Source organism: Protobothrops mucrosquamatus, unplaced genomic scaffold (assembly GCF_001527695.2).
Source record: "Protobothrops mucrosquamatus isolate PMUCROS unplaced genomic scaffold, P.Mucros_1.0 scaffold_126, whole genome shotgun sequence".
Classification (NCBI taxonomy): domain Eukaryota; kingdom Metazoa; phylum Chordata; class Lepidosauria; order Squamata; family Viperidae; genus Protobothrops; species Protobothrops mucrosquamatus.
Genome location: NW_015386202.1, coordinates 47,114 through 68,722, shown reverse-complemented (window position 1 = coordinate 68,722; position 21,609 = coordinate 47,114). Strand labels below are relative to the sequence as shown.

At 37.7% G+C, this 21,609-nt stretch overlaps 1 protein-coding gene across 1 annotated transcript in view; it reads left to right on the top strand.

Moving 5' to 3' along the window:
- The window catches only part of TMEM178B (transmembrane protein 178B), a gene marked incomplete at its 3' end in the record, with an annotated part of 67,704 nt that extends 46,660 nt beyond the window's left edge, over positions 1–21,044 (top strand). The window contains exon 2 of the mRNA XM_015817222.1: positions 20,931–21,044. Coding sequence (XP_015672708.1) covers positions 20,931–21,044 — 114 coding nt within the window. The remainder of the gene's footprint in view (positions 1–20,930) is intronic.
- Between the last annotated feature and the right edge of the window lie 565 nt (positions 21,045–21,609).

The following is a 21,609-nucleotide window of genomic DNA, read 5'->3' as shown; positions in this document are numbered from 1 at the left end:
CGTGGTAGACAAGGTTGACATAGTGCTCTTGCAATACACCTGAAAGATGTCTGCATAAACCCCAAATTAAACAAATATGTAAATTAAAAAATACATCCTCATAAGACTGCCAAATTTCTGAAGATATGGGTACTCCTGCAGGAAAGCTCATGAGTTCCCAACTGGAAGTGGCTATTTTGGATGGGATATTAGGCAAGAATGTCTGGGATTTCGTAAGACAGTTTGATTTGATTTGATTTGATCTGATTTGATCTGATATGGGTACTGCCTGACTCCAGATTGATTCTGGGTAGTTCACAACAAAAAGAGAACTATGTTCTCTTTACACAACAATAGTAAGAAAAATATAAAAAAAATGAGATAGAAACCTAATCTTATCAATACCAAAACATATGCAACTATGCTAGATGCATCTGACAAGAGATTCCATCCCCTATATCAAAAAACCTGGGAGAACACCATCAGGGTGAGGGACATCACATCTTGGGGGGACCTTATGCCAGAGAATAGGGCCCCAAGAGAGAAGGCATGCATCCTGGGTCCCAACAGATGGCACTGGTTAATCAAAGAGAACTGAAGTGTATCTACATCAGCTCATATTGGTTGGACAGAAGATAGATAATCTCTCAAATAGCTGGACCCTATGCCATGTAGAATTTTATAGTGAACTAACCCCTGGAAGCACAATGTCCATGCCATTGCATTCTGGACCAGTTGAAGCTTCTCAGTGGCCTTCACATAGGAATCTTAGGGAAGAGTAATAAATAATAAGGAATAAATAATAAAAAATAATAGAAAAATAAATAATAAAATAAACCCTACAATAAAAGTAAGGTGGGCAGTGAGATGGGTGGCAAACAAATTTATAAATAAATAAAATAAATAAATACTCAATGGTTAAGATGCTGGGCTTGTCAGCTGAAAAACTGTCCGGGTTCAAGACCCAAGCACCACGCAACAGGGTGAGCTCCCGTTATTTGCACCAGCTTCTGCCCACTTAGCAGTTTGAAAGCATACAAATGTAAATAGATAAATAAGTACCATTTTGGAGGGAAGGTTACTGCATTCTGTGTTTTAAAGCTTAGCACTGATCATCACTTAGCATTGATGATGTTGCCTAATTTGGGTCATGAAATAACTTCAAGAAAACAATCATGCTCGGAGAGCACAAAGGACCCCTCATTTCAACCCTGGGCTACAAATATTCTCCTTTTAAATGTTTGATATTAGAAAAGGTAGAAATGCTGGTGCATACTTTTTGTACATTGCAAACTGTTGTGAGAAAGGAACAGTTTAAACTTGGAAAAGAAAAAAAAACTGAATGAAACCAAATTTGGCAGAGTTATTTATACACATTCAGTTTATAAAACAATCAAAGGCTGGACAGATTTTTAAAAGAGCAGATCCCAAGTGATTTAAACTATGGTTGATCTCTCTTTGCTAAGCATGACATTTTTGGCTGTTATTACTTACTCAACATTATCCCAACTATCTGAATGAGTCACTGCCTTGACCTGCAATTTTGCTATTGTGGACCAGGATCTTTCAGTACCTGTTTAAATAAAAAGAGTGGGGAGGGGGATTAAGCAGCCAAGTTGGATCAAATCTAGAAAAAAGGGGGACCCCTTTTGGAGAGAAGAAATTCTGAGAACCTCAGGAACTCTTCACATGAATGGAAGAAAGAGAGAGTATTCAGTTGAGATTCTTAGTCATCCAGGACATGGTGGTCCCAAAGATGCTTTTTCAAAAAGCAACTGGACTTCCTTTGTTTTTTCTTGAAGACATTTTGCTTCTCATCCAAGAAGCTTCTTCAGTTCTGACTGAATGGTAGAAAATAGAAGAATTTATATTCCTTGCAGTCATCTAGTCATTAACACACTCTTTGAGAGTTGTTGAGGCTACTTAGAGGTTTATCTGTGCCCTCAGGTTTACCTGAATAGTGAAAATTGGAACCTTCTTGGAACTGCCAAAAGGACTGGGTTGTAAAAGGAGATAGGTGGTGTTGAACACACACACACACAGAGTTGAGAGAGGGCTGTTTAATTTTAATGTAGATAGCCTTTTTGACCCCTCTTTCAAATCAGTGGTTCTCTCTGTCCAGAATGTGGACCTTGCTGTCTTCGAAAGGGTGGCCTTTGTCTTTCAAATGCAGATAGACTGCTGAATTTTGTCCTAATGGGTTTATTCTCCTATGTTTTGAAAAAGCATCTTTGGGACCATCAACTTATGGGTGCAATCTAGTGAAATGGATAAATTGCATCCTTACCTGAACATAACAAATATTCCGCCAGGCTTTGCTGCACAATAGCTTTGTTGTACAAATTTCCTATCTTGGAGTGGATATTTTAGAACACTAATTGTTCTAGACATTTCATTTGTTTCTTTGGTTTTGGTGGTAAGGTATGGAATTCCTGACTGACCACACAATGAAATCCCCTTTTGTTTGAGGAAATCACTATTCATAATAGCAGATACAAAAAGAAAATGGTGAGTGAAGGAAGGACTGATAGATCGCTGCTGCTTTCTACCATCTTAAAAATAGCACTGGCTGTTCCTAAGGCAAAACAATCAGTGGGATTGTTCCTGTTGATTCATATCTTTTGCTCATAAAACATTCCATTCCGCTTTCAGTTAGGGACATTAGTTCAGCAGTGTTGGCAGAGCTTGGAAGGAAGCTCATATTGATAGTGATTTACAACCTCTGTTCATTCAGTCAGTTTTATTTTAAAAAAAGCAAAGTGCTGCAGATTCAGTTAACGTTATTTTGCTACAGATTGTCACACAACCAGTGCTGGATTTATGAGCCTGCCTGTATCTTTTTACCTCACATGTTAGCCTATCTGATACAGGTTTGACCATTCACTGAAACTGGGAGCTCTGTTTGTGATACCTTAGATTGATAAACAAAAGGAGAAAGTGCAGTGGGGAAACTAATTTCAAACAAAAAGAGGGGGAAATACATTTTGGCCATTCTATCAACGTTGTAGTACAATTGCATGTTACTACAATGTATACAATTAACCCAAAGTTCCAGGCTTCCACAATGAACTTTAATCATGAGTTTGATTTGCGGTTCAGTGTGTCAAACGGGGTGGGCGGTGGCCTAGTGGTTGATGCTGGACTTGTCAAATGGAAGGCTGGCCGTTCGAGATCCTAGTACCCACGATCAGGTGAGCTCCTGTTCTTGTCCCAGCTCTGCCAACCTAGCAGTTTGAAAGCATGCAAATGTGAGTAGATACACAGGTACCACTTTTAAAAACTTTTTAACTCCACAATGTATACAGATAGTTCTTGACTTATGACTGGTCGCTTAGCAACTGTTCAAAGTTATGACCTGCCTGAAAAAGGGGACTTAGGACCTGGATCCAAAATTCTGATGATAGGGCACTTGGAAACCTGAACACATTTATTCAGCATCCCATGGCCACATGATCATAGTTTATGACAGTTCTGCCTCAAACTGGAACTTGGCAAAACTGTACCATAGGGAACAATGGGTTTGCTTAACTACCACTGCAAAAAACAAAACCATTGTAACTTACAACCGTAATGGGCAGGCTCCATTAGAGTCAACATGAGGGCCTTGTTTGGTTCAAAATGTTATTCAATTGTTTTGTAAGTGACCATGACGGTTATGAAATTATACTGTCTATGCATTGCCATTATATGTTCACATTCTAATATATGAGAGGATATATACAGTACTGTCTGATTGTTTATTCTTCAATTATATCGCATGACTGACCTATAACTCTGTTGATAGGAATGTTGTGGATGAAAGTGCTTACAGTTCCTATTCTCCTACAGAAGCAGAGTAGCAAGTAGATATAGCATGTGGCTTCCATATTGGTTATATGGCTTTTTATTGCTTGATGCATAAGGATTCTGATTGTATGTTTGGAGACCACCTTCTCTTGTTATACTAAGCATATGGCAGCTAGCATGAGAGATATGGCCCACCAGTTATAGCAGTATGAATGTCTGCCCCAAAGAAGCTTGCATCCCATTAAAAATAAAAACAGATGAGCATTCTCAGGATCTTGTGGAAACAAAGATATTCTATGCAGGAGAACATATTTAGCAATGTGAGAGATGATCGCGACCCCACAGATTTTTAGCACTGTGTATAAAATTAAATGGTATGATAAAATTTATTGAGCATTTAGCTATAATCCCAGTAAGGTGGAGGTAATTTAATGGCACATTGTCCCTATGGCAGGTGAGCATGGCCGTAATTTTCTTTCTGTTGGAATAGCAATGTGCTGGGAACTGTCCAGTGCTGAAGTATCAGGATATCTTGATCCTTTGCCTGTAATCTGCAGTGAATTTATTCACTATACTGGAATTTCTCAGTGCATACAATTATGTTAGGAATTAAATAAAAAGGGGGAACAGTTGAGGACAGTATGTAAGAAAAGAGCTAACATCTCTTGGAAAAAAACTAATTGAGAATTAATTGCTTAGCATGAATATTTTAGAATCACTATAATATATTACAGTGGTATTATGACTTTGAAACTCTCAAAATGTTGTACAGCTTTTGAAGACAGTTGAACAGTTTATAATGCTGTGTAGGCTGTATGTTTGGGCAAAAGAGGGTTTTGAAGGACACAATTATATTGAAAATGCTCCCTATGATTGCTCCCTTTTTCATCAGTTAACGAAAACCTCATTTTTTTAAAAAAACGTATTACCTGTTAACTCCTCAGTTCAAAATGGACAAGGCCTTTACATGATGGGCTGCAATTGTGCAATGAGACCATTTATTGATGTTACTTATTGTGTGATTGGCTACTATGGAATACAAATTGCCAAGAATATCAATAGCAATAAATCCAGAAGTCATAGTAGAGGTTGCAGTAGCTGAATAGACATGGATGTTGTTCCACCTCTGGACATCAACCATGTGTGATAGTTTGGACTTGCCCCATATCACCCAGTAAGTTTCCTAGTCAAGTGGGGATTTTAGCCTGAACTTTCTGGTCCTAGTCCTATGTTTTGACCATCACATTTCATTGACTTTGTCAACGCTGCTAACATTGGATGTTCTTGCTTTGACAACAGATGGAAATGTAGCCATCGTTTCTCTTTCGCTTTTAGAGTTAGATGATGCTGGGAGGGGGATGTGAATGAGAGTCCAGCTAGTCATAACAACAATAATTTAGCCATGGGAATCAAGGTTATTGCGCCCAGAGCTGATAAGGATTTGGTGGGCTAGAGAGCTCGGGAGAAAGTCCGCGCTTCAAGCTAATTGGGGAATGTGATTTATGACTGTTAATTGGAGGAGGGAATTGTGCTTTGCTACTTTGTGCAGGGGGGGAGGGGAATTCAGTTTTTGGCTTTAACTATGTAGTTCCGGTGCTTTGTTTCTCGAATAAAAGATTCATTAAGGTAAACAATGCCTCGAAGTTCTTTTAAAGAGTTTCATCTGTCGGAACCATGACAGACTTCTTTGAAATATTTTTTTTAAAATCATTGATGTTCCAGAGGTATGTTCATGGTATGAAGATCTACAATTAAAAACAGGAAAAAATTACAATAGAAGAGAATACATGGAGCTCAAGGTTGAATTGTGAAGTCCTTGGTGGTCTTTGACCTTGATTGTTTACAAATGCTTTATTACCTAACTAGGTAAGATAATCAGTGCTCTGTTTATATACACAAATTTGCCCTGATAATGTTGGTTTGGTGGAGGTATGGTTTTCTCCTTGGTAATTCCAGAAGGTAACTTTCAAAGGTAGTTCTCCAAGGTAGTTATAGAACTACCCCATATCCATCAACAATGGCAGGCCAAGACATTGTATATAAGCAGGGATTAAACCCCATACTCACTTGCACAGATTATCTTACCTAGTTGAGTAATGAAATGTCTGCAAGGAAACAACCAAGCTCAAAGAGCACCAAGATTCCACAGAAAACCCCCGAAGTATTTCCTTAGAAATATATATGATAAGACAAAAAATAACTGATGGGCTTGTGCTTGATTCATAAGCATCTATGACAAAGGAAATAGAAAATGGACAAATATTTTCCAGTTTCAGTTACCAAATTCTTTCTTACACATTCTTCTGTTCTAAAAATGCATCCATGTCCTTTAACTGTGTTCAAAGAAAAAACTCTAAATTCCTCAAAAACCCAAACTTAATCAACAATAAATGGGGGAAATTATGGTTTATTATTTGCCATTTCTCTCACCGATAAGGTAGCTCTGGGTATAGAAAATTATCAGTCTAATTCTATAGAATATACCCACTAATCTTAACTCAAGTAAAACAATTACAATTTCAACAATTTATGAAAGGCGATACTACTCAAGACTGGAGGCATCTATGTTGGATTGTGGCTAAGTGTCAAGGGATTGTTCTCCCCCTTTTTTCCTATTCTGTTTGCTCACTCATTTGGACTGAAATAGTCATTAGAAACCCTTGGGGTTTCATAATGCTGAGTTTCTTCTTTTTAATCTAATAAATTATGAAGAGCTGACCTGCTGTCTCTGTGCTGTCTTCAAGCTTCTCCTGGGGAGATTATTTCTTGCAGAATTCTCAGGCATGTTAATAAGGTTTGCACTAGGAATTTTTAGCAGATTACACACTTAGATCAAAAGAGAAAAATCAAATATATTGCTAACCCACATATATATTTGTTTCAGTCTCTTAATTGAGATGTTTGATTTAAGTTTTTTTTATCCCGTCTTTATTATTTTTATAAACTCAAGACAGTGAACATGGGGTTGCCACAAAGAAGAGGGAGGTAAGCTATTTTCCAAAGCATCTGATGGCAAGACAAGAAACAATGGATGGAAACTAATCAAGGAGAGAAACAACCTAGAACTAAGGAGAAATTTCCTGACAGTTAGAACAATTAATCAGTGGAACAATCTGCCTCCAGAAGTTGTGAATGCTCCAACACTGGAAGTTTTAAAGAGGAGACTGGACAACCATTTGTCTGAAACGGTATAGGGCTTCCTGCCTAAGATGGACTAGGTCCCTTCCAACTCTGTTATTCTATTCTGTACTCTTCCTCCTTCTAGTTTTCCCACAACAACAAACCTCTGAGATGAGTTGGGCTGAGAGAGAGACTTGCTCAAAGCCAACAAACTAGTGTTCATGGCTAAAGTGGGACTAGAAGTCTCAGTCTCCTGGTTTTCAAATGTTTCTGTCAGCTTTGCCATTTTCTTCAGCCTTAATTTAGCAGCTTTCACATACATTGGATTCCAAAGGACCAGCAAAGGTGGAGAAGTCTGAATTATGTATTCTCCATGATTGGTTTTTTTTTGCTGTTGCTTTGTTATAGTTGTTTTCAGCTTTCTGTTGCTAAGCTTTGGGGAGCTGAGAGGTAACACTAATTCCTTTGTGGATATGTCCTTTTTTTAATGGATGATTTTGAAGAATTTGATTATTTTCCTAGGTTGATACTTTCTCATCAAAATTTCCATCAAAAGTGCTGTGTAGCAGGAATTATCAGAGTTACATCTGAAATTCCTAGGGTATACACATGACTCATTCACATAACATCATTTTAATTGTATTTCTAAAACTCAGTAAAATGGTTAACATTCTAAAGCACTTTCAAGTTCTTAGATAACTTCAAATATACACATTGTACTCCATTTGCAAATAAACCGTAGGATAACCCAGGGAAACTGGATGGTGGTCAGGTATGATTCTAAACTTCTTTGTGGCTTCTAAATTTCCTTTCAGATCTGGTTCCAGAATTTCATAACTATATTATAAGTGACACTGCTTTTGATATCCCTCAGTGATAAAATCCGTAAGATGTTTTTTTTGTCCCCTCCTTTCTTCTTCTCAGCAACCTTTGTGGTCCCTCATGCTATCTAGATTTTTTAAAAAATAAAAACAAAAAAGCACATGATGTCCTGACCAGAATTTGAACCATCCTAGATGAAGTGGAAGAAGTGAATTTATTTTTAAGAGAAAGCGATTTTGAAGGAGAATGTGAAAAACCAAGCAGAAATGTTGACGAAGTATCATTTTGCAGCTGTTGCTGCACTCAACATTAATTTCATTGAACGGTTGCTAGCAAGATAATAATTACACTAATTTTAAACTGTTATATGAAATCGTGATTAAGATAACTTAACTTACAATAAGACTTAGTTATAGACTGATAAAGAACTCCCCACCCTGGGAGGCTTAGTGTGCATATGATAGGTATCTGAAAAACATTTCTTGGTGTCTATAAGACATTTTAACTTATTTTTAAAGGGTCTTTTTTCAGTGTAGGAATCTATTAAATTTGTGCTAAATATTTCAGCTGTGGAGATGAAATGGTCTGGAGAATTCTGAAATGTTACATTCTTCTTTGAGACCACTCAGTTTCATTAATTGATGAATAAGTTTATAAAATAGTTAAATAAATAAATGCTAACAATTTCAGATATGGTCTATGGCAAAAATCTCTCTACATGGAACCGGTCCCTAGTTCCCAACCTTTTGGGCACCAGGGACCGGTTCCATGGAGAGAGGTTTTTCCGTGGATCGGAGGGGGCGTGGTTTTGTGTGCTGCCTGCATCTTGCGGATGAGGCTTTGCTTGTTTGTGCGGACCAGTTGCTGGCATGCCACAGCCTGGTACCAGTCCATGGACCAGGGGTTGGGGACCCCTGGTCTATGGTCAGTTGACATCTAGGACACCACAACCAGTTCCTAGCTTGCCGCTAAACGCACCTCAGCACAAAGTTTATATGTATCCCAGAGACATTCTTTAAAAAATTGTTAGGTGATTGTATCTTAATTTCTGAAGAATATGTATTTTGTGATTAGCCATAACCATTAAGTCAGTCAGAAAGTTTGTTTGTTTATAAAATTTATAGGCTGCCCATCTTACCTCAAGGGAACTCTGATCTGCTTTGTAACACATTTCAAAAATATACAATAAGTTGTGCCCAACGATTTCAAAGATTTGTAGATTTCTGGTTTAGTGTGTCCTGTGCATCGGGTCGTTATGATTTCATAGTCTCCTACTTACACTCCTGGTGAAACTAAATTGGCTACTTGTTAAGATAGCAGTTTCAATTACATGGAGAAAATATACATGTAAAGGTAACTTGAGATGAATCTGTTAGGTGATCTGTAGAAGATGACCAGGCTGAACCCCAGGGAGGGGTCAAATGCATCATCAGTCTTGAGTCCCTTCATGCCAACAAGAGATAGAGGTCCAGCCCACCTTGAATTCCACTGATTCTCATCTACCGCCAATTTGCTAGTAGTTAGTAGTTAGTAGTTCAGATTCTTGTAGAGCTTAAGCTTGCAATAAACCTTTATATTTATTTGAACTGCCTAGATTTCCTGATTTCCCAGTGCTTGATATAATCAAGGTGACCAGAACCTTCAATCTTACTATTAATATATTATGTTATAATGTAAGCTGCTCAAAATTCCATAGTTCAAATCTCTGCCCTGATTTCATTTTGTTAAATAACTTGAAATTAGTCAATTTGTCTTGTCTCCAGGATAGCCCTCCTCACAACATAAATAAAACAATGATCTGCTTTTGCAAACACCACTGTGCAAGGATTGTTGTGATAATTGATGGAACTGTTGGTCTATTATTTTGAACCTATTTTTTTATGCATTAGACAATATTATACATAAGGCATAATATTCATTTTCTATCTAAGTTGTGTTAAGGAAGTTGCTTGCATCATATTTTTTGTAATAATTTTATAAAAGATAACAGAAACTAAAAAAAAAGAAAAAAAGAAAATGATGCAAGGAAGCAAAAAAAAAGAAAAAGAAAAAACAACAACACTAAGAAGCAACTTCCTGCCCTCATTATAAGGATAAACAATTTCACAATCTCTTCAGTTTCTCTTAATTAACATCTATAAAACTCCTCAACCCATAACTCATTTCTTAACTATAGGCAAACATCTTCTCGTATCCAGGTGTCAGCAAAAAGTCCAAACATACCCCTAAAATAGTAACATTAATTAACATATATAAAACTCATCATTCCACATCTCAACTCTTAGTTTGAGCAAGTCCATTCAGAAAACTTAAAGTAGAGTAGTTTTTATATCCTAATGTGAACAAAAACAACTGAAGTTTAACATGTAAGAAAGGGTCAGTTTCTCCTTTAAATAGAGTAGAAGGCAATTAGATAGGAAGCTAATTTAAATGATATCCGATTAAAATATATAAAGTAACTATAGAAAAAAGGCTTAAACATCATATTAATTGTAAGCAAACCTAAATGCATATTTTCTATTCCAGATGACAATCCAAAGCGAATCACTCCAAATAACAATATAACCTATTCAAATAAACATTCCATATCTCAACTCTTAACTATAAGCAAAACCATGTTTAGGAGGCATAAAGTAATCCCAGTATCCTAATATTAACAAAAGACTGAAATTTAACAAGACCAAGAAGGATAATTTCTTCTTTAAGGAGAACAAGCTCACAAAAATTCCTTACTTTAAGTAAAAATACTGTTCAATACAAAGTCAGTTTAAATACTCTCAGATTAGGAAACATAACTATAAGGAAATTATACGTATATATCTATCAACCTCCAATTTTTAGAATTTTAAAGGATATATCTATCTATATAAATAAAAATGTAAATGTTCATTTGTTCAAAATCTTAAATCTCCGAAAGTTCTTCACTGATTGCTTTGAAATTTTGACACAACATTGCATTCGAATACGTGCGTGTTTTTATATACCTACTATTACATAGATGTCACACCTGTGACAGGTAAAAACATGCTTTTTTGAAAAACAGCACCATCTGTTGGACGTAAAAACAACACATGCTAACCAGACTGAGCCACAGCAACGCGTGGCCGGGTACAGCTAGTTATATAATACATTTCAAAAACATAGAGTCACCTTATGGTAAGATGGGCAGCCAATTAATTTATATAGTAAGGAATTATTGTGAGCTTGTTCTCCTTAAAGGAGAAATATCCCTTTGTCTTGTTAAATCCAGTTTTGTGTTTTTTCATATAGTTAAGAGTTGAGATAGGGAATGTTTATTTGAATAGGTTATATTGTTATATAATATTTATAAAAATAATTTATATATAAATTTATTGGCCGCCCATCTTATCATAAGGTAACTCTGGGCAGCTTACAGTAAAAAAGATAAATATAAAAATCAATCTGTCCTTGATTTTTAATTCTTTTAATTTATTTATGTGTATATATAATGTGTATATATAATTAAAAATGAAGGACAGGTGGGGAGAGCAGGGGCAGAATGGGGGAGGTGGGATCTGTTGTTACTCAATCAACAGATTGTACATTGTACAGTTCTCCCATTAGGGTCCCAGGTCAATTGGCAGAGTCAATTCTTTAGGCCCTTACAAAAGGATAGGAGGGTTGGGTCCAGTCTCAGAGGTTTCAGAGAGTAGGGGCAACAGCAGAGAAGGCCTATAACATGTAACAAAACCAATACTAATATTTTCCCAGAAAAATATCAGCAAATACACCCAAAACAGCAATATATCCCATTTTAACCATGGTCAAATAAATCAACTTTGTATTCCTTCTTTTTTTTCATTTGACTTGGTCACTGACTTGGAGGTGGCATTGGAAGAGTGGTTGCAGGTAGTCCTTGACTTACAATGACAATTGAGCCCAAAATTTCTGTTGTTAACTGAGACATTTGTTAAGTGAGTTTTGTCCCATTTTATGCCACAATTGTTAAGTGAATCACTGCAGTTGTTAAGTTAGTTACCTGGTTGTTAAGTGACTCTGGCTTCCCCATTGACTTTGCTTGTCAGAAGGTTGCAAAAGGTGATCACATGACCTTGGGAAACAGCAACGGTCATAAATATGAACTGGTTGCCAAGCCTCTGAATTCTGATCACATGATTATGGGGATGCTACAAAAATTATAACTTTGAAAAATGGCCATAAGTCACTTTTTCAGTGCCGTTGTAACAGTTGTAAACAAACTGTTGTAACTCGAGGACTGAGAGTTCATGGGCAGCTCCATAGCAGCCATGGGTTTGGCCCAGGTGATGTCAGCACGAGTATACATAGGTGATCACATGTTAGGCCTTATCTTTAGTTTGGGACACTTGTTGAATGTTCTGGATATCAAGGTGTCATCATTCTTTTGTCAGATCAATTTCTGACTAGATGAGATTATTGCCCTCCTTCCTTTCATCTGGTCTCTCCCAGATGCCTCATGGATCCAGTGAACTTCTGATGGGTCATCAGGGAATTTCCTGACAATCTTTTGGGTGATGTTGTCACGGATTTGTTTTGCCATTGGCAAATCTGAATGAAATTATTTGAGCAGCTTTTTGCTCTTGACTACCTTCTTGGTTGTCCAAGGACCTCCAGGAGATGAGGTAGTAGAAGCAGGAGTATCGGTGGAGGACAATTAACAGTGAATTTGACAGAGCAGGGTACATAACCATATTTGGCATACTCCTTGGTGATAAGAGAGGTGAAGTGTTATCCCTCTCATTGCATTGGTGACATATTGTTCAGTCTTATTTTGGGTAGTTAATCCCCTCTGGGGTAAGAATCAACCTGTGGAATTGCCCTTCTATATTTGCTGGGCATGATGCAATAGGTCTGTCTTGGCTACTTAACCTAGTTAAGTGTGATATGGAAACATCCATGAGCCATTATACTAGGTTCTTAAAAGATCAGATATACAAAACAGATTAATTATTTGGGTTTGGGAGTTTTCACAAACACAACAGACTAAATGGGTTTGCTTTGACCCTGTGTAGGATTGGATTTGTTTAAGGCTGAATTTAACCCTCTGGAGGTTAATTGACTGTGTAAAATTGACCTCTTTTTTCGTGTTCTCAAAGCACATTAATTGCTTTGTTGACCCAGTTAATCAGGTTGTGGACACACAGATAGTGATCCTCTGTTGATCATTTAATTTCTTTCTCCAAACAAGCAGAAGAAAAACATTTAAAACTTCATTGCCTGTAAAACAGTGAGATGAGGGAAGGGAATAAAAGCTTCTAAGTTTTCATCGTTAGTGTCTTCTGCCTGATGAAGGCTAATTGTCAGGTGAAACAAGTCTCTGAGTTGGCCTTAATGGCTTTTGCTTCTCAGTTTCTGAGGCTTTGTAAAAAATGTCATTTTCCAGTGATAATTAGCCACCCAAGTTGCTTTCAGGATGAGATAGATGGGATATAAATTTAAATGTATGTACTGTATGTATGTATGTATGTATGTATGTATGTATGTATGTATGTATGTATGTGTGGGTGGGTGCCTATATGAGGTAGCCTTAATTGTAATCCCCATGTGAAAATTCAGTTCTTAGAGGCACATTATATTTTGCTATTATATTGTTTGTTTCATTGTTGGCTTAGTTCAGCTATTGTGATTTGTAAATCTCAGGTCATGGTTTTGATCTTTTGTGCATCCAGAAATGAGGTTTTTCAATAAATTGTGATTAAGTAAATGATAATTTAGCTCCTTTATAGATTCAGATGATGTTGTTCTCTTCTCACAAGACTCAGAAGAGCTACAAAGACACATACAAGAGCTGCACAAAGCAGGAGAATCATTTGGCTTACAAATAAACCTGAAAAAGAGCCATGCTATATTTAATAAATTCACCAAAAGAGAAAAAAGTATCTGGAGAAGAACTAGATGTAGTAGACCACTACATATAACTTGGCCAATCTATCTTGAAGAAAGGAAGGGAGGAGGGAGGGGGGAAGGAAGGAAAGGAAGGAAGGAAGGAAGACCTTGCTCATCACAGTATTTGCTCCCTACCTCCACGTGATTACTTGCAATGCTAGACTGTCTGTCTGTCTGTCTATCTAATTTCTCAATTTTAATAGAACACTTGTCCATGTCTTCAATCAGATCTCCATACAAAACTGGACTTGTAAAGAGGACTTTGTTATTTTATTTGAGCCAACTCATCAGCTAAGAATTAGGTAGACTGGAGCTTCTTCAAAACTGAGCAATGTGATTAAGGAAGCAAATCCTAGGAAAAAGAAACAATGATTGGGAATGATTATGGCTGATGATAGGATGAAAGGTGGCCATTTGGCTATGGTATTCTGGAGGTAATTTGTTAACCCAGTTAATTATTGAAGGAGGGTTGAGAACAATACAAAAACAATGGTTAGTATTAGGATTTATTTATTTACTCCAGTTTATATGCTGATTCAATTCAGGAGACTCTGGGTGATTTACAAAACAAATACAAATTATTGTTTAAAATAATAGAAAAGCCACAAAAGGTAGATATGTTCCACATTGGAAAACTGTTTAAGGCATATTCTAGCAATCTTCAGGCTATTAGCAAGATTAATAAAGGCAGGCGATAAGAAAGGAATCTTATGCATATCTAGAAATAAGATATTTTTCAAACCCTTTCTGTGGGAGATAATCAGGCTGAGCCTGAGGGAAGGAACAAACACATCATCAGTCTCGAGTCCCTTCACTCCCACAAGAGATCTAAGTCCGGCCCACCTTGAATTCTTTCTACCCTTATCTACTGCCAATTTACTTTGACTGTTAGTAGTTCAGATTCTTGTAGAAAGCTTAAGCTTGCAATAAACTCTTATATTCATTTGAACTGCCGGGATTTCCTGATTTCTGATACCTGACACTTTCTCTGTTCAGAAAGCAGAATAACTTATTCATTTGGCTATGAAGACTAGGAATAATGGGCATTGATTCAAAACATCTGGATAACGTCAAGGTCTGATTTTGCCAAGGGGGGTTTGAACTGATGTGATTGGAGAGTATGGGAGGAAGGGGCAGAATTTTCTATCTCCATAGCATTAGTTGACCACTAATTATGATCAACTGATTCACATGTTTCACATCAATCCACTAAATGGAGCAAATTAATCATTTGGATCACATTGTCCTCTCAAATTTATGGTATGGGTCCTAGCTTTATCTGCATACTGTATGCTCATTTTAGGAGATAACGCTATAGGAGTATGAATTGCAAAAATAAAATGCATCCCAAAACATTTTAGAAAAATTTGTATAATTTAAACTCAAATGTTGTAACTTAAAACATACTAGAGATTATACTACTGACTCAGCAATGTTTGCAGGAGTTGAGGAAAGGAGGCACAGTTGGCAAGATTGTGATGGAGTGTTGCAATGGAAGCCTTGCTCCTTTTGTTACATATGTTGGGCGCCATCACAACCCTGTTCAAAGGAGGTCTCCTCCTTCTGATTTTGACCTCCTCTCCAAGACTCTGTTTGAGACTTTGTCACAAATAAACTTTTGTTAATTCCTTTCACAAAAGAAACAGCCTGGGAGTTGGGGGACAAGTTCAGATCTTGTTGCATTGCTGATATTGTCACTGTTTCTTGAGATGATTTGTAGGGGTGTAGGGTTTGTGGGGGAAAGTAAGGTGTGGTTGCTGATTTTTTTTTGGTCGGGTAGTCTGATTTGCTGAATTCAATCTGGTTCCAAAGAATAACAGTTTTAAAACATTTGCCAGTGAGAGTTAGGTATGAACTATGCATCTTGAGGCTGAACGACTGATTCTAATTGACTCTTAAGGGCAAACCTTGTAAGTGAACAACCACTACAGTTAAGAACCAGAGTGCCTGTCGCAGCTGGCACATTGCAGTTAGCCACACAAAGAATTGAAACAACAGCATAAGAAACAAAGCAGTAGAGTTCACAACACAGGATATTCTCATACACTTCCAAAGAAGCTACAGAGCGAGATTTGTTACATTTTAATATTTATTAAATCAGCTCAAAAAGTATACAGGTAGCCCTTGACTTACAACCATAATTGAATGAGGAATTATGGTTATTAGTCTTTGCAGTTGTAATCGGAGGCATTGCTAATCAAGATTCTGACAATTCTGATAGTTGGTCAGGAGGTTCTTGTATCAAAATGATAAAAATGAAATCCAACCCTTAAGAGACCTGGAGATTCTGATAAGAACCTACCAGCAAGGCTGAAAAACAAGTGGGTGTGTGCATAAGTATGTTTGCAACTTCTGTATCTTATCTAGCATGGTCGTATTCCTGCAATGTCACTAACAAAACATATATACTTGTTTGGAATTGCATTCAGGGTTCTTCCAGTCTAATGGAGGAGGACCCACCTTTGTCTAGTATCAAATAAATGTGTTATTTAGAGAGAGGATCTAGACCAGTGGTGGCGAACCTATGGCACAGATGCCAGAGGCGGCACTTGGAGCTCTCTCTGTGGGCACACACACTGTTGCTCCAGCCCCGCCTCCTCCCATGGCCCCCTCCTCCCCAGCAGCCCCCCTGGAGGAGAGTTGCCCCCGGGTGCAGCCCATATGAAGCAGTGGAGCCAAGGACATGGTAGCCGGGCAGTGGGGACAAGACTCCGCCCTTGCACCCCATCGCACGCAGATGATGCTGTGGGGAATGGGCGGAGGGCGTGGCCACCATGGTGCTGCTGGGCTGCCTGGGTGATCTGTGGCGGGCCGTGGAGATGGGTGGTCCAGCGGGCAGGGCAAAGCGGGGACGGGGGGGCGGTTTTGGGGCACTCGGTCTCTAAAAGTTTCGTTATCACTGATCTAGACTCTGTCTCTTCGTTCGCGCTGAGCCACACCTAGTTACCTGCTTGATAGCATCACATGACTGGACCTGATTTTTTTTGACATTTTTGCAGCAGTTGTTAAGCAAGCACTACAGTTGTAAAGCAAACACCATGGTTAAGTGAATTCATTTTCCCCATGGGCATTTTTTTGCTGGAAACTGGAATTAAATGCCAGAAACTGGCAAAGAATGTCACAAATCACAGTCAGATAACCACAAGATGCCACAAACAACCACAAGGTGAGCTGAATGCCCAAAATGCAGTCATGTGACTGTGTGTATGTGTGTGTGTGTGTGTGTGTGTGTTTGTGTGCAGCTATCGTAACTTCAAAACCAGGTCATAACTAGTTTTTTGGGAGGGTGGGGGGTATCTGTTATAACTTTGACTAGTTGGTAAGTGACGAATACAGTAACTGTGTTTGTAAAAAATCAAAGCAAGAACAAGGAAAAACAGTGCAATTAATTCTTGCCTGTCAATAGCTTCATCTAGACACTTAAAAATAGTTATTGTGTCCCAGGTTTTATACACTATATATAATTACTTTCACTTATACTGTATTATAGTGGGGAGTTAAGAAATTGAAAGGGAACAGAGGAAGAAGGCTTTTTTTAAAAAAGACTTTTTGGCTTTGAGGTTCATAGAATTTTATAGCTGGAAGTTTGGGGATCATCTGGTCCTCCAACTTTGTGTCCTCCAGATGTGTTGTATTATATAGTAGCTCCTGGATGTTCCAGGCAGTATGGCAAAAAACTATGCTGGTCTGAAGTCCTGTGAGTTTTAATCTTAGCACATCTGGAGTCCATTTGGATTGGGAAAAGGCTATTTTAGGCCAAATATAGCACCGCGTAGAATCTACAACATAGGTTGTAAAAACACTTTCCTGACAGATGGGCATTCAACCACCATTTAACTAGTTCTAATGAAGGAGAACCTAACATTTTCTGATTTGTTCCACCATCCTCTGGCTCTTAATATGAGATCAATTCTTCTGACATATGACAAAAACCCATTTCCTGCAGTTTCTACCCGTTGGCTCATTTTCTTGTAATCAATATTTGTACATGCATAGTGTAAAAACAGTTGGCTTCTTGGACTGCTGCCTGTTGATGCTTAATCTTTTAAAGGGTCCCCTTATACTATCCAGTTATGACATGTGATAAAACAGACCATCATTGAGTCTCTGATTTAAACAAAGAGTGACCAGGATCTTGTTTGGTAAGGTAAAGAACCTACATGAAGATGAGGATAAATTCTTTCTACAATAATACATGAGGCTATTCCTGTCTTCTATCCTTTGCAAAGAAGAAATCTGTAATTTGTATTCTTTTCACTCTCTTCCCACATTTTAAGAGATGGTTAACCTTAAGTGTAATTCTGTTGGAAGAATAGTCATTAAACGCATAAAGAATAAACACATTAATGACCATCTGTTCTAGTCCCATCTATTTATCTCCTGACCCAACCTCCTTTTCGGATTGAGCCCAACATATTCCTCAAAGCCAAGTGTGGTTTTTATTCCCCTTAAAGCTTGCACATCCTTGGCATAAAATACGTCAGCATGTTCTAGAGTGGGGTGGGGGAAAGAGGAAAGATCATTTCAGTGTTGCATTTTAAGTACAGTTCTTAGTTGTAAACTTTCATTCTGGATGTGCATTTGGTGCCCAGATGGTAAAGGCACAGAACAGAGCCCACCATGCTGTCAGGGCAGACGGGCGCCTATGTAAATATTGTGCTTTCCCCCCTATAATATTTGCCTTTCTCTAATCTAATTGCTGTCAAAGGCAGAATGTTAGGAGCATGCAAGGAAAGCAAACAATGAACACCTCTGGTAACTTGGGAAGTTGTGAACCCGCCTATGTTGTTAGTAACTAGTAATTTAGTTGCACAATGCTTGACTCATCCTCCGATATTTCTGGTGCATTCATGCCAAGTGCTGTTTTAGGACCTAACAGTTCTCTAAAAATTGTTGGATAAAGAGAAATGGTGAAAAATAAAATCATGATGAATCAAATATCATATGCCAAGATCACTTACAGAATCATGTTCAGAAAATTCAGGTGATGTACCTTGCTACCAGCATACATTCATCAAATTTTGATTTTAATAGATTAAATTTTGATTTTAATAGATTCTTTAATTTTAAAAGGAAAACCAGCATGTGTTCAAACAAAGCATGAGTGTCTCCACCAAATTACTGAAATTAAGTTTAAGTTTAAATTATTGTTATATTTACTGTGGATGTTTTAATTCTGCATTTCCCATTGAACTGTGGATGGATGTTTTAAATGTTAGTTTGTAAACCACTGAAACTCTTGGCACTGAGCTGTATTCAAGTGCAATAAACAAGTAAATAAAAACATTTTGCCCCCCAAAATGCCCTAAATCTCATATTGTCCTCATGGATATTGTTATCTAGGAAATAAAAATGATGGGTGACTATAATCCAGTGTTTTGTTTGAAAGTGTGCCCAGTTATTAGCTATTATATCTGTGTTGCAAAATTACAAAGGATCACAAAAGAGCAGCAAAGTGATACAGAAATACTCTTTGCTGAGTAGCTAGTGGCTATCAGGATTTCTACAGTCCAAATACGGTAGATCTATCAATTGTACTAGAGAGAGAAATGGAGAAAGTGAGTCAATTGGGATAATAAAAAGTATCTTGAATATGAGGTTGGGTTGGGGCTTAGGATGATTTGCTTTCTTGTTAAGGGATATTTCTTAGGTTATATCTGGGCTGCAGATGATCACTAGATCTTTACCTCTTTGTTGCCAGATAGTTAAATCATCAATGGTTTTATAGCCTAGCTGTGGTGCTAATATTTCATGATGTGCAATGCCTGCTGTGGCAAAGATTTTGTGAAAACACTACCCTGCCCCATGTAACAGCCGTGGGAAGGATCTCATTGTCAGTTTCAAAATTTGAGATTGTAGCTATGGACCCTTGAGTTCTGCAATGATAATTTGCTTCTATTCTACACTTGGTAAGATTGAAAGTATAATACTATATTCAGTTGTGGGTCTTTTAGAGAGATCACTGGCAATCTAGAGTATATTTAGAGAAAAACAACAACAATGAGGTCTGGTAACCAAATCTCAAATCCCAGGAGGAAATCTAGAAGTATGTTTACCTTGGGCAGAAGAAGATTAAGGAGAAATAGCAGTTGAAAAGATTTCTACTCCAGAGACAAGGACTAAAATTCCAGGAGTGAAAATTGGACGGAAGCAATCTATTGCTAAAAGGGCAGTTGGGGAATCATTAGCAAAAACTACAGTTTCTCAGTCTCAGTCCTGTCTGTGCAACATGAGGAAATAATGAAAATCTATTTAGGGATGTAATCCGATTAGGTAGCATTTATTTATTAATCATAAGAATGATTTTGATTTGTATATGAATGGGTCTAGGAATTTACTTTTTATTTACTTAAGGATTCACTTCCTTTGCCTGTGGTTAAAAATTATATTACTAAGGCAAGAAGCTACATTTTCATGATTTCTCTTATTTTGCCTCACAGTATGGCTGTATCTGCCAAGCCTTATTCTATCTTTCTATTTTGTTCTGTCCTATCCTGTCCTGTCCTGTCCTGTCCTGTCCTATCCTGTCCTTTCATTGGCATCAGGACCTTTGTGTGTCTTCTGTAGTTTGAGGACCACCAGCACTGTTTAATAGATATATTTGCTAATACTAATGGTGGATAGAAATTTCTCCATCAAAGGGGAAATTGGGTGGATGATGTCTCCACATTTCTCTAAGGGAAGGATAAATTCACAGAACTTTGTCAAAGATATGATGATGATGTTATCCATTCAGTCATGTCCAACTCTTGGCAATTCTATGGGTCAAGTTTCTCCACCTCTTCCAATCTTACACTACGTTTTTGTATGTTCTGGCTGGTGTCAACTTTGATGGTGTCCAGGTCAAGGGTGTATTCCTTCTTAATGGTGATGGCAGTATTGCCAATGAAAGAGCCCAATGGGAAAAATTCCCTTATAATGAATTACTTGAGGAATGATTTTGTATGGAGGTTCTAGCAGTATACCTTTCCCTGAAGAACAGTATATCTTTCTAACTGTGATAGCCATCCTCGTCCCCTGAGCTGCAGCTTTGGGAGGGACATACATAAAGCAGTAAGAAAGGAAGAGGGCACCCATCTCCCCAGCCAAATTAACTGAATCAACTCTGGCAATCAATGGAGACAACTTGGGGATTTAATGAAAATATGAGGCTGTAAAAGATTTGTGTAGCGAAAGACAAAATATTCAAATAGATCTCTTGCCCATTTTGTATCCAAGTAAACTGTTTGCAATATCCTTAATGATGCTTCATACTGATCTGATGTAACACTTCATTTAACAAAATAGAATTATTGTGGCATCAATCATGTTATGTTTTCCATATCTTGTTTTTGCAGGAGCCATTGACCAATGTTCATACATCAAGTACCACTACTCCTCAGCAACCATTCCCAAGAATCTAACCTACAACATTACTAAGACCATCCGTCAAGATGAATGGCATGCTTTACGTAAGTCTCTCACCTCTTTCCTTCTCCTCCCAGTATGGAATATTGATTTCAAATTGTGCAGGTTGGAAAAATATGGAAAAACCCACATTTCCTTTCACTTCTGAACAACTCTGCTGATTTTGTGCCTGTGCTAGAAACATTGCAACCAAGTATAATGATATGTTCAGTCCTGTTGAGTTATAAGTGTCATGTTGCACGATGACACGCATACTTTTGGTTCTGTCATTTTTTTTAGCATTTTCACTGTTTTGTATTTGTGATGGTATGGTAAATTTTACAACCAAATTCCTCTTGGTGCATGAGAGGGAACCTTCAGAGTTAGCTATGCAACCTTCAATTTGCTGAAGTTGCCATGGGCAGATCCACTTTTAGCATGGAGACATGATCTTCCAGATAGTCTGATCTGTATATAGATTACATGAGACTGGTCTTTTGATGTCTTGTTGCATGGCAGAAATTGTAGAGTTGTGTGGATTGAAGAAATAGTTTCATCTTTCTTCCCTTTTTCTTTTTCTGATACATACTGGTGAAGGGTTTGGCTATGATTGCTCTTGTCTAGGCAGGT